This window comes from Amphibalanus amphitrite, unplaced genomic scaffold (assembly GCF_019059575.1).
Source record: "Amphibalanus amphitrite isolate SeventyFive unplaced genomic scaffold, NRLGWU_Aamphi_draft 002055F_arrow, whole genome shotgun sequence".
Lineage (NCBI taxonomy): Eukaryota > Metazoa > Arthropoda > Thecostraca > Balanomorpha > Balanidae > Amphibalanus > Amphibalanus amphitrite.
In genome coordinates, this window is record NW_024883548.1 from 1 (window position 1) to 17,406 (window position 17,406).

A 17,406-nucleotide genomic window follows, 5' to 3' on the forward strand; every position below is an offset into this window, starting at 1 on the left:
TGAACCGCCTGGGGGGAGCTATGACAAACTGAACGCTAGGGTGTGTGGCCTTATCTAATGATGTGTAAAGCTGGGAGACCGGAGGATGAGAGAGAGGGATGCGTGGCTCTTGTTGATGGCCAGTCGCGGGCCTTGGATGGTGAATGATCGGAAATAAGCCGGTCCGTGAAGGTGGTCGGAAACTGATGATACATTCTGCGCTCGCTAGATTTAGTAGCTTGTGAGTGTGTCCCAACTCAGACGAATAAATATGCTGAATTTTGCTTATTTTTTCACTCGGATGCTTGTCTACTGTAGGATGGGTTCCATTTGGATGCTTTTCCGCCACTCAATCGCCAGCACTAACGTCAATTTAAAAACCATAATCCATTGAGCATTACGCTGCAGAAAATGTCAAGTCTCAATCGTACGGATATGAAAATATCGCACCTTTGTTTAAAACAAACATTACGCGAAAAATGATTGGTGTGATCAGAGAGTTTCTTACAAATTTACGTACTGGATGAGTAATGTGTCCAGACTATCATTACATTCAATATCGCAGCACTAATGTTGATATTTTTACCTGATTTTTACTATTTTTCGTGTGTAGCTATGTGGAACCCTGAATGTAGCGTTAACTCCAAATTGAACGGTAAATTGCTGCTCGAGAGGCATTCTGTTTCGATGCGCTTGAGTTGGCCACAAATGGTGTGTGGTCGAAATTGATGGAGTGCGTGGCAGAATTTGACTGCTGAAAGAATGTGCTCCTCTGTTCGGCCTCGAGTGCAATTTGCTGGAACAGGCTTTTGCAATGTCCGTCAATATTAACAAAGTGCGTGGCTGTCATCTTTCCATAAATGAATGGCTATTCCAAGCCTGCTGTCCAGCAAAATTTATCGTTATCATTTTTGGTTTGTCACTTATTTCTATCCGGGCATTATAAGCAATATGCATGCACCTCTTTAATGACCATGGAAAACTAATAATGGCTCCAGTCCTTATTTATCTAAACTCGGAACATAGCCAGCATAGTCCGCCCCAATCACATTGGTTACACCTACCTTATTTCTAACCGAACAATGCTGATAATTAAAGCATATACAGGGTGTCCCAAAAGTTCGTTCTCACCTAAATTTTACGTTTTTAGGCTCTCTTGCTTAAAGGCACGCTGAAATTGGTTCGTAATTGAGCTTACGTGGTTGCCATGGCTAGTAGAAATATGCTCCACAGTAGCTAATTTCTGTAGACAAAATAGTTTTTGCTAGAGAGCCCGTTTCCTACAGAGACGGCTAACGCCGCAAGATCGAGGTCTCTGATACGGGTACGTCTCAGTAGGGGAGAGTGGGGTAATTTGGCCGCTTTTTTTTAGAAAACGATATAACTTAAAATTGACGACACATTTCTGCATTTTCTCAACGCTGGCAGGTGTCGCATTCATTTTACTTTACTGGACAGTGAACTTGAAATGATAGAGTAATTACTTATATTGAAATTGTGACGTATTACAAAGGTCTGCAAGGCGGCCAAATTGCCCCACTAGCAGGGTTATTTGGCCGGGGGTGTGGGGCAATTTGGCCGGTGTTAGTTTGCGGTCGGGATTTTCTGTTATATTGCGAGTCAGCTTCAGATTCAGCAATGACGTGTGTCCTATGACGCATTTGCTGCATTTTGGAGGTTGGCTCAGGGGTCACAGGGGTCAAAATAGCCAAATTAGCGGCTCTAGATGCGATCACCGTTTTTTACGAATAACTTTTGAAGTAATCAAGCTAGGCCAAAACTTTGAGTACCATCGTAATTCTCTCGTCAGTCCGCATCGAAAGATATATGTGTTGACCTTGAGAAGTCAAGGTCAAAGGTTGACCTCAGGTCACGTTGCATCAGGTCGCTTAACCTCAAGGTCACGTGATTTCAAGGTCATCATGCATATCATTCGATGCGCCTTGGCGAGCTGAACAGAATGAGACCATTTGTGCGGCTGTACCATTTTCATGTAAGGATTTATTAGCAAAAAAACGTTTGGTAACCTTTGATGACGTCACATGCTCTTACAGTTGACCAATCGGAAGTAAGGCATCAAAGTAGTCAAAGTTGGTCATGAATCATGTCATTTATGGTACAATTGACCATGAAAACTCGGCCGTCCCAGCATAGTGACCATGAGCGCACCGGCCAAGTTGCCCCACTAGTCCCGGCCAAATTACCCCATATTGCCATTCTGAAAATTTATGTCTATAAAGTCATCACGGCTTTACGGAATTAGATAAAATTGCTCTTGGAACCGCTGAACACCCCCAAGAATGGCGCTATAATGTCTGAATTCGTTTTTAGCCCAAATACTACATGTTATACAACTTTGTAAACAGAAGTAAAAGTTACCATTTTCTAATGAAATTAACGTTTTATTAATTTTGAATAAAACTACGAGGGGCAAAGTTTTGACATTTGTCCTCCAGTTATTTCTACCCATGACAAATGAATAGAGACTAGAGTTATTTCACTCACTTTTATAAGACATCGTACAGGTGGGGGCGGCCAATTTACACCACCGGCCAAATTACCCCACTCTCCCCTATTTAGTCAGCACGTGACCATTCGCGACGGTTGAGGGTGATTGAGGCCATCCAGTATGTAGCCAATGTCTGTCGCTAACTGGACGCACAGTCAGCAAGTGACGCCGATGATTTGTCGGGAGTCAATCACTGCAAGTTTATCCTCTTTCCAGTCAGCCCTCAGGAGTGAGCCAAGTGGCCAAAACTGTGTGGCGCCAAAGTGGCCATCATTTGTTTTTGTTTTGTTGGGTTAGGCCCTTTCGGTCGACAAGACCATTGCAGAGCCGGAAGGATGATAGGATTTAGGGGGAGACATTGGTCTGGGCAGGCACCCTAGTGAGTCGCCGGGGCTGAGCCCGTCCAGAGGACAGGCCACCCAGCCCCAAGGCACTCACTGCACCCGGCTACGGGGTGCGCTCCCTCAGGAGCAGCGGTGCCGCTCCAAGAGAGCAGCCCGCATGAGATAAAGTTGCCTGTCCAGCCCGGAGGGGGGTTGCGGCTTGGAGGAGAAGGATTTCAGTATCCTGAGGATAGAAGCACGGATAGGTGACCGACAGAGACGGCTAACGCCGCAAGATCGAGGTCTCTGATACGGGTACGTCTCAGTATTTAGTCAGCACGTGACCATTCGCGACGGTTGAGGGTGATTGAGGCCATCCAGTATGTAGCCAATGTCTGTCGCTAACTGGACGCACAGTCAGCAAGTGACGCCGATGATTTGTCGGGAGTCAATCACTGCAAGTTTATCCTCTTTCCAGTCAGCCCTCAGGAGTGAGCCAAGTGGCCAAAACTGTGTGGCGCCAAAGTGGCCATCAACAAAGTCAACGGGTTAGAAAGTTAGTAAGCAGACTTTTCAGGATGGATTGCCAGCTGTTTAAGAGTGTTCTTTTGGGGTACATAACTCAAAAATCCAGGAAATCCAGGACCCCCAGCCGGGCGCGGGTTAAGCTTTGCTTACCGGAGGGCACAAAACAGTCAAAAACGTCTTAAAATGGCCAGACATGAGTTTCGTTATGCCTTAGGCGAAACAAAACTAGAGGGCTGATGACATCAACCAGGTCATCTGGACTAACTAGTCCACGTTCGAGATGAAACACCCGTCCAAACCCGAAAACAACCCCATAAGGGCGAAGGAGGAGGCCTCCGTTTCGTCCCGTTATGCTCCTATGCAAAAGGCCAGGGTCACTGTGTTGTGGGATTATAGGCTTTCTGGAGTTGGCCAAGCTGCAAGTGGCAACCCAGAAACAGTTTTGGGAAGCAGAATGCTTTTCCAAGAACATCTAGGAGGATTTTCAGCCTTGAAGCTGAACTCGAACCGCGAGTATGAACACATTTATAGAGGAGAAAATGGCATCCGGGAGGTCGTAGGCCCATCTTCAGGCAAGACAGTGCATCAGTGCACAGGTCAAGCAAAGCCTAAAAGCGGTGCAAGGAGACTGTGACAGGCGTTTGTGGCAAGATCACATGCCAGGCACTTCATCGGATCAAAATTTCATAAAAATTTGTTGGTTATGCTGAAATTGAGGCTCGTCGAAGCGTAGCGCTGTTCCAGCCTCGAGGAGCTCACGGCGCATGTCAAGTCAGTCTGGGTTAACTTAAAGCCTGCTATGCAGCCAAACATGCCGGTTGGCATGCCACTGCATGTATTCATGTGTTTGCCTATTAAATGGGGAGCACATTGAGGGGTCATAAACATATCAAAACGCAATGTACTCTGTTTCACATGCAAACATAATGTGAGAACGAACTTTTGGGACACCCTGTAGAGGATGTTATCGAATGACATAGGCTGTCTTTGTTTGCCAATTTATGCTAATTAATCGCATAAATCAGCCTTGTGGTTGCTCAGTTTGTTTCCACACCGACGCAATGATAACAACATTTGGCCGCTGTGTGTTAGTTTCCACTCAAATGTTTTCCTGGCTCCCCTACATAAGAGACTCATTTGTCATTGCTGATTGTCCCAATGTGTATTCTTGTGGTTTATGGGTATCATTTTGCCGTGGCCATAGATGTCATTTAGCTTGTTTTCCACTTTGGTCCTGGAACAGCATCGGTTAACGTCGGGGCCATATTTAGTCGCTCCGGGACATAGCTGCATTTTAGCTGGCTACGTGCTAAATGTATTTTCTTTTTTTTTTCTCGAAAATATTGTCTATGTTACCTTGATGGCCGTTTGATCAGTTAGTTGTCTTTCGCCCCAGCACAACGTAGCACATCGATCAACGTTATGGCCATATATTTCGACATTGCTCATAGTTTTCGTCATGTGCTGTGCTAATATATCATCTCTGTCTGTCTGTCTGTAGGTATGTTTACTCTAGTGCGTGTGCTCACTGCTAACACACCGCTGTTTGTTTTTTCTCTCGCAGTTCTGCGTTGGATACGGTCACCAACCACCAGGTGGCTATCAAGAAGCTCAGCCGGCCATTCCAGAATGTAACGCACGCCAAGCGCGCCTACCGCGAGTTCAAACTCATGAAACTCGTCAGCCACAAGAACGTGAGTGGGCGCCGCGAGGGGCCGTGAGCCCGTCACTCTTACTGTATCTCACCATCTATGTCTCTGACTTTTCTGTCTTGTATGTTTCTGTCTGTCTCTCACTATCTCTCGATCTTTTAAATATCTATCTCTGTCTTTCCCTTCCCTTACCCTCCTTTCCTCTCTCTCTCTCTCTCTCTCTCTCCTCTCTCTCTCTCTCTCTCTCTCTCTCTCTCTCTCTCTCTCTCTCTCTCTCTCTCTCTCTCTCTCTCTCTCTCTCTCTCTCTCTCCTTCCCTCTTTTCTTCCTTTGTTCCTTCCCTCCCTGTCTGCCTCCCTCTTCTCTCCCCTATATTCGTTCTTTGCTTTCGTCTATATCTTCTTTGATTTGTTCCTGCTCAATTTTCATTTATGTCAGACCATATGTTATATTCGTATTTCTCCCTATGTTCTGATCTTACCGTAACGACTGATTTCCCACTACACTTAAGCGTGTAAAATTACAATGTGATCTACAAATGAGGGTAATTATATTAACCAGAGCAGCATTAATCCCTTGATATGGGAACAGTGTCGCTCCGCCAAAGGTACTTTATCCACCAGCTCTTTATTGCCTTCGTTACGATTGTCTGCATAGCCCATTTTGGAATATTGATAGCATATGATCCGGGCTATTCTCGTGCGATAGTTCCGTTTCTTACGATAGCAATAGTCGTGATAGGCCCCGGTGGCATAACGTCTGTGGCAGTATTCAAGATACGGTACTTTTTGCATTGCATTGCATTATTTCATAATACTACATTCGTTGCCTTGTAATGCATACCTTATAGCACTCGTACCGTATCCACGGCTTATGATGACGATTGTATTGTATTGTAAAAAGGCTACCACGTTATATCGTGGTAGCCATTTTATGCCTAAGATGTGCCTCGCGATGTTGTCTCTATTTGCCTCGCTCACTCTCTATGCGTTGATGTACCTGCTTGTCTTGACTATCTGTCTACCTGATGATCTATCCCATCCATGTATCTGTATGTCATTATTGCCCATCTGTCGACCTGTTTCTCTAACCCACCTCTCCTCTGCCGCAGATAATCGTCCCGCTGAGCTAACCCACCTCTCCCCTGCCTCCTCAGATAATCGGCCTGCTGAACTAACCCACGTTCCCCCCGCCTCAGATAATCTCCCCTGCTAAACTAACCCACGTCTCCCCTACCTCCTCATATAATCGTCCTGCTGAACTAATCCACCTCTCCCTTTCACAGATAATCGGCCTGCTGAGCTAACCCACGTCTCCCCTTCACAGATAATCGGCCTGCTAAACTAACCCACGCCTCTCCGCTGCCTCCTCAGATAATCGGCCTGCTAAACTAACCCACGCCTCTCCGCTGCCTCCTCAGATAATCTCCCCTGCTGAACTAACCCACGCCTCTCCCCTGCCTCCTCAGATAATCGGCCTGCTGAACTAACCCACCTCTCCCCGCCTCCCCAGATAATCGGCCTGCTGAACTAACCCACGTCTCCTGTTCCTAGAAATCGTCCCGCTGAACTAACCCACCTCTCCCCTGCCTCAGATAATCGTCCCGCTGAGCTAACCCACCTCTCCCTTTCACAGATAATCGGCCCGCTGAACTAACCCACGTCTCTCCGCTGCCGCCGATAATCTCCCCTGCTGAGCTAACCCACCTCTCCCCTTCACAGATAATCGGCCTGCTGAACGCGTTCACGCCGCAAAAGACGCTGGACGAGTTCTCGGACGTCTACTTAGTGATGGAGCTGATGGACGCCAACCTTTGCCAAGTGATCCAGGTAACTGGGGTAGGTGCAGACGGGTCCAGTCTGTCCGTCGAGCTAGGGGAGCTTTCGGAGGCACACCGCGGCGCCCTGGGTCTGTCCGTCCGAGCCCAGGGAGCTTCAGGAGCTTCGTCCGCCACCGCTGGGAGCTTTCGAGGGCACATGGCGACGCTTTGGGTGGCGTTTGGGGTTCGTCAGTCTGTCTGCTTAGGGAGCCTACGAAGGCACACTGTGACGCTTTGGATTTGCTCATCTACGCTGGGAGCTTAGCAAGGCACATGGCGACGCTTTGGGTTTGTCCGTCATAGCTAGGAGCTTATGAAGCTTGGTTAGCTTGGAGCTTATGAAGGGGACATGGATGTTTTGGGTTCATCTATCCCCACTGGGAGTTTGCAAAGGCCGACGGTGACTATTTGGGTTCGCCTGTCCGCGCACGAAGCTTTCGAAGGCAAACACTGATGCTTTGGATTTGATCGTCCACGCTGTTAGCTTTCGAAGACCCCCAAAGGCACCTCCTCTGCTGGTATCTACTCAAAATGATTGTCACGCCTTTGCTTTCTTCATTCCCGCTGGAAGCTTTGGAAGGCAGATGACGACGCTCTAGGTTCTTCCCCTGCTCGGAGCTCGTAAAGGCACACAGCGACGCTTTGGTTCCGTCCTTCTGTGCTGGGAGCTTTTGGAGCCCGTCGTCAACTCCTTAAAACTGTTTGTTTGTCCGCACTGGGAGCTTAGGAAGCTTGAAAACTTTCCAAACTCGAAAGCTCCAGAAGCTTCTTTGTTCCGCGCAGGCAGCTTGTCAATGCTGCTGGTGTTATGTTGTGGTCAGCTCCGCTGAATGAAGGTGCTATCGATGCTGGCAGTGGTAAGCGGACAAGTGCAGCCCTCCCACTGCTACATAAGGGGCTGCCACCGAAACTTTTGGTGCCTGGATGGTGCTTGATGCTTGAGGTGCATGCCTGAGCTTTTGAGCTGTAGAGCTTGCTTGAGGGATGCCATTGCCCATGTAGAAGACGTATCTGGTAACCTATGTTAACCCGCGCCCCACTGGGGGGGGGGGGGCTATTTATAGCCCCCCCCCTCCCTTTTTTCTGCAATAACTTCCAAACCGCTTGACGTATTGACGCCAAACTTTCTGTACCTTCGGCTGCATCAATTTGACACCTTGTGTCAAAATTTGAACTTCGTACCTACCATAGGTCGGCCGGAAATGACGTCAGAGTGACGTCATGTTCGGCCGATTTCGACGCAAAACATTGAACCACGGCAATCGCTCCCAAGAGCTGTTTTTAAGCTAGATCCAATTTCTTTGCATGAAAGGACTCAGAATAGACTGCGCTATCAAACTGCTATCTCGAATTTTCGAAATTTTGAAAATTTCGAAAATTTTATATAATGAAATTCAAAATTTATATTTTTACATTTTTTTCAATTTTTGTTTTGACTTTTCGAAAAACCGGAATATATGTGATAGAACGCATTATTATGACTAACTCTAGCATGTTTTAGCTAAATATCTTAAAAATGGCCAAGTTATACGCATTATTGCAAAAAATGACCAATTATTAATTTTTCAAATCCATTTTTCAGCACGAATTTGACATCGTACGCCAACATAAATAGCACCACCGTGTTCCTGAGCTCAAACTGCATCCAATAGACACCTTTTTTGTTGAAAAATTTTAACTTCAAAATTTGACCTTTTTTGACCTGAAAGTGACCTGACCTAAGCTAAATCTGACTCAAAATGACCTCGAATAACACATACGACATCAAATTCGAAATGTTTGGCCTAAATGGACCATAAAACATGTGTCACGTGACCGACGGATGATATAATATTTTCGTGACCTGTGATGACCTGACCTTGACCTGAAAATCATAGTACAAATTTGGTACCCTCAGAGTATCTAGAGCATCTGTTCACGAGTGTGTGAACCAAAAATGAGCCTGATCTGACTTGTAAGACGGCGGCCAGAGCCCAAAACGTGAAGAAGCCAAAATGCTAATAATTTTTACTTTTACCTAACCTGTGACGTCATCGGTGACCTCGAGGTCAATGAAATTGGGTTTCGTTCGACAGTTTTTCCGGGGCTATCAGACGCCGTTTGAATTTTGACGATCGGCCCAGTAGTTTCGGAGTTAGGAGGGGGGGGGGCTATGAATAGCCCCCCTTCATACCCCCCCCCCTCAGTAGGGCGTGCTATACGCAGACCCCAGTGGGGCGCAGGTTAACTAAGTAAAAAAACTTGTTTGGGGTTAGGCTAGCCATGCAAGCGCTAGTGCTTGATGCTATTGACTAAGGCTGTATCTGTAAATATAACTAAGCTTTGTGTATTCCTAGCAGATCTGCATGACGAAGCGAGTTCAGTAAATGTCAAGCTGCATGCTTTTATTGCGACCGTTACGTGGTGTGTGTGCGCTTGGCGTATACAGTATTCTTTTGTTTTTTAGGTTTGGCTGCTCTTTTTCATTTTTTCCCCCACTTAAGATTGATTTGATTGATTGATCATTGATATCTGTCTCTGATGATATTTGTCACTTTTCGTACTGTATGTATCGCTTTGACGTTTGAAACAGTGAAGTTCACTTCGCGATTGCCTCCCTGCATCTACCGTCCTCAGGTTCGACTTCGGGGAGCCTCGGCTCTTTAAAGAGTCGGTCCTATGTGTTCTTGAACCTTTTCGCACACTCAGTGCCCTCTGTTCCCATGTTCAGATAAAGTTCCTCTGTTCCCTTATGAAGTTCCTCAGATAAAGTTCCCGTTCTGCACTGCCTTCCTCGGTGTTTCATCGCTTCCCACCTACCTTTCGGTCAGTCTGATCGCCGGACCACCAAATATCCCAGCCTGTTCAGTGTTCATTATTCCCACCAGATGTCCTTTATAGCTCACGATCGCGCTCCAGAAGTCTCATATCCGGCGATCTTTTGATATAAGTCTCACATCTCCGCCATTACTTTCGCAAGGAATCTTGAATTCTTCATATTTGACACCACCATGTCAGTCCATGTCTCCAAAAATGATGCCTAGCGACTGCCTAGCCAAGCCGCTTTTCATGATAACCCTACCTTCTAGTGGGGTCAAGTGCATTTCCTTTCCCACTACGCTCGCTCCATTTCCCTTCTGTTCATTGGACCCCTGGTCCTAGTCTGTGGTAGCCCGGCCGGACAGAGCCGCTGCTGTGGCTGTATGACGTCACTGTGACGTCATCGGTCGATGGCGGTGGGGGCTGATGACGCGTTGGCGGTGTTTTTGTGGTCGGGACCTCACGCAGCCGGCGGTGGTGCTCTGTGATTGGGTGGATGGAAAGGAAAGATGAGGGAAGACGGCGGCGACGGAGAGGGAGAGAGAGACACTGCAGATACTCACTTCCTCTAGTTACCTAACTTGAGAGTGCTTGGACTTGACATTGGGACCCGATTATTAGGTACACTATATACGGCTGCTAGCTGTGAAACTGAAATGTTATCCTCTCGTGACTGGTAATTTGTTTTGTCGTCAGTTTTCACGCTTGTCTGTCCCGTTTCTAGCCGATCCTTTAGTTTGATGTTGTTGTTGTTGTTGTTGTTGTTGTTGTTGTTGTTGTTGTTGTTGTTTGAAGCATGGTAACTGTTGCTTACGTGTTGTGTTGATACCCTTCCTATTTTACTTGCGTTTGCTGTTTTCATTAGTTCATTACTGGTGAACTGCTGTGACTGGTAACCGGACCGTTGCAGTCCAAAGTGCGTCACTGTGACTACCCATTGTGACTGGTGATTTCTTCTCGTTTCAGCTGGATCTGGACCACGAGCGGATATCCTATCTGATGTACCAATGTCTGTGTGGCATCAAACACCTCCATAAGGCCGGCATCATACACAGGGTACGTACACACTTCTACGACACATATCCTATCTGATGTACCAATGTCGGTGTGGCATCAAACACCTCCATAAGGCCGGCATCATACACAGGGTACGTGCACACTTCTACGCCACTTATCTGCTCAGCCTACTTCCAGTGCATGATTTATAGGAGTGGAGTGAAACATTGCCGTGTGCTTTTTCCCAAGCCCTTTCATTATAATCCACCGAGTCACTAATTTCACAAAATAATTTGACATACTATGTCTGTGCCTTTGATATGTCCTCGTGCCGCCCCAGAGGAAATCATCCTTATGACAGCTAGCCTATAATCTGATTGATAGCAAACTTGTGCGTGTGTTTTTGTGAGCAATTTGGTGCGAACTTGAGCCGTCAATCAGTTGTCCCAACTCTCGCGAAGTTGGCCACCCGTTCTGTCGAGTTTCCGCTGCGTCTGTTGTTCGGACGGCGCCCCGTTTCGTCTGTTGCCGGGCTGATCAGTCTCGCTCGGGGTTGCTATGGCCGGTTTGGGCTGCAGTCCCGGACTGTCGGTCTCACTCTCAGCAGAAAGTGAGGCTGGGGAGCACGAGCCGTTCTGCTGAAATCAGGCGAGGGCCCGGGCTTCTAATCGAACACCGTTAACCTGTGCCAGGCTGAATACTTTTAGAACTATGGAACACCTGGATCGCCCCAATTATTTGATTTATTGTTTTATTGTTTATATTATAATTAATTTGGGCGCAAAATGACCACCGCAGTCGACGCGCCCGTAAACCCCAATGAACGAAATTATATTATAATTGTTAGTGTCAACGGTGCAGAGCGGTATACTGAGAGTGAGTATAGCTTTTTGTGCCGTTTTCAAAATCGTAGCGTATCTATGCGTTTGGTGGGTTTTGCGCTGCACCCCATGCACTCGGTCGCTGTAAGGTCAACTGAACGCCTCAGTTTTGATGAAGCTATTGGCTCTCCGTCTTCGTCGAGTTGAATCAGCCCTACGTCAGTCCGCGGATTGATCTACGAGTAACTTTCAGTCTAAATGCGGACCTCTCTTTCCCTGTCAGTCCGCGGCCTCTACTGGCTGTCTGTTTCTGTCTAAACGGCCCCGGCTCCCCGTCCGCTCCCGGACCTAGCCAGTGACCAGAGCCTCACCAACTCTCTCCCGCACCAACCCGATCCGAACTCTACTCATTAGACGCCGTTACGGACCCTGGCGAGTCTGTAATGGCCGGAGAAACCCGAACTGGGCTCCGCGCAGCACCGGGGCGAACCGGGCTATCTTTAACGGCAGGGCAGGGATCGGGTGCCAGAGGCGCAGTTAGGGGAATATTTCGCGAGTGCGCTCACTTTCTTCATGAAGTGCTCATTTCACTTGATAATTGGCTCTTCGGTTGTGTAAGAGTATATACCGTGGCGTGTCAGAATTCAGCTAAGTGATTTAGAAATGTGTCACAATTCCACCTGACCTAGGCTCTCCTATAACTTGTCCTCATAATCATTACCATCATTAGAAGTCCACTTACTTCGATCCTTTTTTGCTCAAGTGGATTTCTGATACTACACTTACGTATTCTTACTTACTGTATCGTATCGCTGATTTTGCTCCCTGTTGCTTGCATATTGCTATCACATTTCACCGTTACTTTGTAGCCACATTGTATCACGTTATAGGGCGAGGGGACGACCGTCACTAACCCGTCTTCCCCGTCTTCGGCAGGACCTGAAGCCTAGCAATATTGTGGTTAAGACGGACTGCACGCTCAAGATCCTGGACTTTGGTCTGGCGCGCTCTACGGGAACGTCATTCATGATGACGCCCTACGTGGTGACGCGCTACTACCGCGCCCCCGAGGTGAGAGGGGGAGAGTGGAGAACTAGTGAGAGAGGGAGGTAGGGATAGGGCGAGGAGAGGGAGAGTAAGAATGGCGCGCTACTACCGCGTGCCTGAGGTGTGAAATACTTGTCTAGAACGTGGCTGGGAGAGCTGCTACCTATAACGTGCTTTTGTGAGAACTTTATTTTAAACACAAACTACAACTGATGGCAATTATTTTTTTTTCTTCAAAATGGTTTATTGATATGCATGTTTCTACTTGTAAAACGTATATGGTATGATATTAGGTGATCTATAAAATTGGCTACATGGAGAATGTGTCCACAGATCACCTCACTATGACGTATGTTCACAGGTGATTCTCGGCATGGGCTACAAGGAGAACGTGGACATCTGACGAGTGATGACGTCACTATGACGTATGTTCACAGGTGATTCTCGGCATGGGCTACAAGGAGAACGTGGACATCTGACGAGTGATGACGTCACTATGACGTATGTTCGCAGGTGATTCTCGGCATGGGCTACAAGGAGAACGTGGACATCTGGTCAATCGGCTGTATCATGGGCGAGATTATCCGAGGTGCCGTGCTCTTCCCTGGGTCGGACCACATCGACCAGTGGAACAAAATCATCGGTTAGTACGGAAGGGATCACTGGGGGGGGATGGGAAGGGGGAGGGACACATAGTGACTCTGTCGCTTCTTCGGAGGAACTAATATTATTGGTTAGTGACCGTGAGGAAAGGAATATGGGGTCCGTGTCGGGGGAAAAGCACAGTGTATCTGCCGTGGAAGGATGGTGTCAAAGAAGATTCATTGCAGAGCAGATGGGTACTGCTTCATCCTCTACCTCCCTTTGTTCACCCCTCTGCCTCTCGTGACATCACTGTTGCTCTCTCCCTCTGTCTCACTTGCCCCTCTGCCCTATCCCGTTACAGAGGGGCAGCTGGTCACTGCTCTCTCCCTCGGTCTGTCTCACCGCTCTGCCTCCCCTGTTACAGAGCGGCTGGTCACCGCTCTCTCCCTCTCCCTCACCCCTCTGCCTCCCGCTATTACAGATCAGCAGCTGGTCACTGCTCTCTCCCTCTCCCTCACCGCTCTGCCTCCCCCTGTTACAGAGCAGCTGGGCACGCCGTCCCGGGAGTTCATGGAGCGCCTACTACCCACCGTGCGAAACTATGTGGAGAACCGGCCGCGCCACCCGGGCTACAGCTTCGAGCGCCTCTTCCCCGACATGCTGTTCCCCGACGACAACTCAGAGAACGGCAGGACCAAACGTCAGTGGCCGGCGGGCGCGGGTTCGAATCCCGCCCGGGGTGGCGGCTTTACCGACAGTAGTTGATGATTGTAGACAATTTCATTTTGAGATGGTTAAATTTATGTTCAAGTTGTCAGCTTCGATTTTTCCTCTCTCGTGCTATTTAATATCTAGAAATCGGAGCCTTGCTAATTAACTCTTTTGGATCTGGAATTTCATAAGCAGTTAAATAAATCAAATACAAATAATTAGCGTCATTTCATTTTAATGTCATGTCCCTAATTGCTTTGAACTCCAACCGCAGCTTTGGGTGGAAATCCATTCATTTTCCTTTGCATATGTACTATACAACGTCCTGCGTCATTCTTACGTCCGTGACAATAGTGAACTGCCGTTTCCTTTTAATTGCTCGTGTGTGTTTTTCCTCTTATTGCTTTCGTATAGCCAGTTCACTTCTGATAATTCATCTTGTGCTTCAACTGACCTTTGGTAGCTCACCTACTTCGTTATGTACTCAATTATCTATGACTTTTTTCTTTGACATTTGTCCCGCTCAGTGATTCGTGACCCATCCTATGACCTCTCTCTGACCTCTGACCTCTGACCCCACAGCGGCTCAGGCGCGTGACGATAGTGGTCATTGACCCTGTGACCTCTCTCTGACCTCTGCTCTGACCTTTCTGACCCCACAGCGGCTCAGGCGCGGGACTTGCTCTCCAAGATGCTGGTCATTGACCCGGAGCGCCGTATATCGGTGGAGGAAGCGCTGCGTCATCCCTACATCAGCGTCTGGTACGAGGACCAGGAGGTCAACGCGGTGAGTGAGGAGACCAGCTTAGCGAGACGGCGCTCTGGGGTGGACGCAGAATAGCAGGGTTGCTCGGCTTGTTGTGTCGTTACTCTGAGCATAGTGTTTCATAATCTCTATCAAAGGTATGTGTGCGATATCTGGATAGTATTTTGTCCTATTGCGTACGTTCTGTTGTCAGTCATTTGATTTTTAAAACCTAGCATTACTGTTTACTAACCTCTGTTAGTGCAGAGCCCTTACAACTCTGTGACCTGAGTCTGACCTTCCCCCGCCAGCCGCCGCCGGGCGGCCGGGCTGCTACCGTCACTCATATGGCCCGACTTGACCTGTCCCCCCCTTTGTAGCCTCCGCCGAGTCCTCTGTGGCCTGACCTACCCCTGCAGCCGCCGCCGGGTCCGCACGACCACTTAGTGACCTGACACGACCTGCCCTAACCTGACCCCCGCCAGCCGCCGCCGGGCCCGTGCGACCACTATGTGGTCCTGACCTGACACCCCCCCCCCGCCAGCCGCCGCCGGGCCCGTACAACTCTGTGACCTGACCTGACCCCCCCGCCCCGCGCCCGCCAGCCGCCGCCTGGCCCGTACGACCACTCTGTGACCTGACCTGACCCCCCCCCCCTCAGCCGCCGCCGGGCCCGTACGACCACTCGGTAGACGAGCGGGAGCACACAGTGGAGCAGTGGAAAGACCTCATCTACAAGGAGGTCATGGACTACGAGAGCACCCACAACTCGCTGGGGGCTGCCGGTGCCGGGCCCATGGCCGCTAATGCCAACGTGGACCAGCCGAACGCCGCGCAGACAGCCGCCCCGCGCAGGTGAGGGGCAGAATTATAGATACAGACCAGCCGCCCCGCGCAGGTGAGGGACACAGCAGACCAGCGCAGCCAGCCGCCCCGCGCAGGTGAGCGGCAGAATTATTGATACAGACCAGCGCAGACAGCGGCCCCGCGCAGGTGAGGCGCAGAATTATAGATACAGTCAACGCCGCGCCGCCAGCCGCCCCGCGCAGGTGAGGGATAGTGGGGACGGGTTCAAACAATGTCGCCACGTGGAAAAGTATTTTGGTGATGGAGATGGGAGAAAGAGAGTTGGCGGGAACGGCTTCGAACACTCCCCTTGTGGGGTGGGTGGGAAATGGAGGGAACAACTTATAAAACATGCTTAGGACGTCGTTTGTGTAAAGCTCTTAGAACTTCCGCCGATTTCGTCATTTTGGATGTGAGGCAATGATTTAAATTGACATCCTTCTTACTTCTAACCCCTTAGTCTGACTCATTCATGACTTCGTGTGGCATTAATTTATGCACACCCCTGGTTTGAGCTACCTCAGCCTGTTCTCTCCTCTGACCCCCCCCCCCCCCTCCTCTGCCCCCTTACAGGTAGGAGGCGGCCGACTGGTGGACAAAGTGGCGCGTCAAAATGGGCTGGTGCCAGCCGCCGTGCTGATCGGCGGGGCCGCCCGTCCGCCAGTCGGTCCCCCGGCACCCAGCGGCGCCCGACCCGTGTCACCGCGCCGGCCCGCGCCGACAGAGACGTCCGCGGCGCCCGACCCGTGTCACCGCGCCGGCAGAGACGCCAGAGACGTACGCGGCGCGGCGGAGACGCCCGCGGCGCGACGGAGAGGTCCGCGGCGCGGTGGAGACGTCCGCGACGCGACGGAGACGTCCGCGCCGCGCAGCAGAGACGTCCGCGCCGCTAACCGCCGCCGACGGAGGATGGCGTTACACCGCTGCTCACCCAATGTTAGCGTTATCTAGAGACGGCCCCACTGATCCGTTACGTTATCCAGACATGGACCTTCTGATTGTCGGTTTTTAGACGCCGGCCCGCCGCCGAATGGGGGTGCTTTGGTGTGTCAGCGGCCGCAGCCGCAGATTGGTTTTTCGGTGCGTGGAATCGGTGGCCCGCATTGGTAGATTTTATCGAGATACGGCTTTTTTATAATAATTATGTGGCACGTTGTTTTAGGCCGTTACTTGTTGTATGGTAGACCGGTGGCCGGTGGTTCTGTTGCCTGGTTTGGTAACATTACCCGCTGTTTGGGCCCGCTTCATATAGGTTACGACGTCCGCCCGGCCGGTATGTGCTGTTTTTTCCGGCGATTGTAGCCGCGGCGTGCGTGGTATTGACGCGTGCGTGACAGGTGTGAGAGACTGCCCGCTGTGATCGCCGTGCGAGTGGGCGCCGCTGTCGGTCCCGGGTTCGATTCCCGCCGCCGGCGAGTTTTCGGTCTTCCGAGGCCGAGCCGCGCTCCTGGGCGTTGTTATGACGTCGCCTCAGGCGTTCACTCAGCTGACGACGTCCGCGCTTCTGGCGCCGTGCCAGCGACCGCTGGCGTCGTCATGGCAACGGCCGCCGGCCTGTTGCTATGGACGCTCAGCTGTTGGCTAGAGGTAGCCTTCAGGCCGGGCAGCGTCGTTGCCATGACGATTGTGGACAGCCGCGCGGTGGTCAGCTGGCGTTACCATGGTGGCGACGCGTCCGTTGGCGTCACAGCTGATCCGAGTCACGTGATATCATCTGAGAGAGAGAGGGCTGCATGGTGGAGGGAGAGGGGCGGGGCGGGACGCCGCGAGAGGCACCAATATAGACACACGGTCACGGCGGCGGCTCTGCAGAGAGAGAGAGAGAGGAACGGAGGAAAACAAGGAAAAGAAAACACGAATTATCCATTGATGCTAAAAAAAACGTGACTTTCAACGGACTGCGTGTGCATCAGAAGCAATCGGAAAATATCGAAGTCCACAAATCATGTTGGAAAGCCCAACATGTGACACTGTTTTACAACCAACCCAAGGGTACTTATACTTTAACCAACCGGCGAGACAAAGTAACCGATACCGAGTTACTATG

At 49.9% G+C, this 17,406-nt stretch overlaps 1 protein-coding gene across 1 annotated transcript; it reads left to right on the plus strand.

Moving 5' to 3' along the window:
- Positions 1-4,903: 4,903 nt before the first annotated feature.
- Positions 4,904-17,156, plus strand: LOC122376217 (stress-activated protein kinase JNK-like; the record flags this gene model as incomplete). Its single annotated transcript, XM_043356002.1, is given in 9 exon segments — positions 4,904-5,033; positions 6,712-6,819; positions 10,575-10,664; positions 12,362-12,496; positions 12,986-13,115; positions 13,599-13,757; positions 14,431-14,555; positions 15,175-15,368; positions 15,933-17,156. Coding segments are annotated over 9 exon segments (1,075 nt in total), but the record flags the coding sequence as incomplete, so codon positions are not given.
- Between the last annotated feature and the right edge of the window lie 250 nt (positions 17,157-17,406).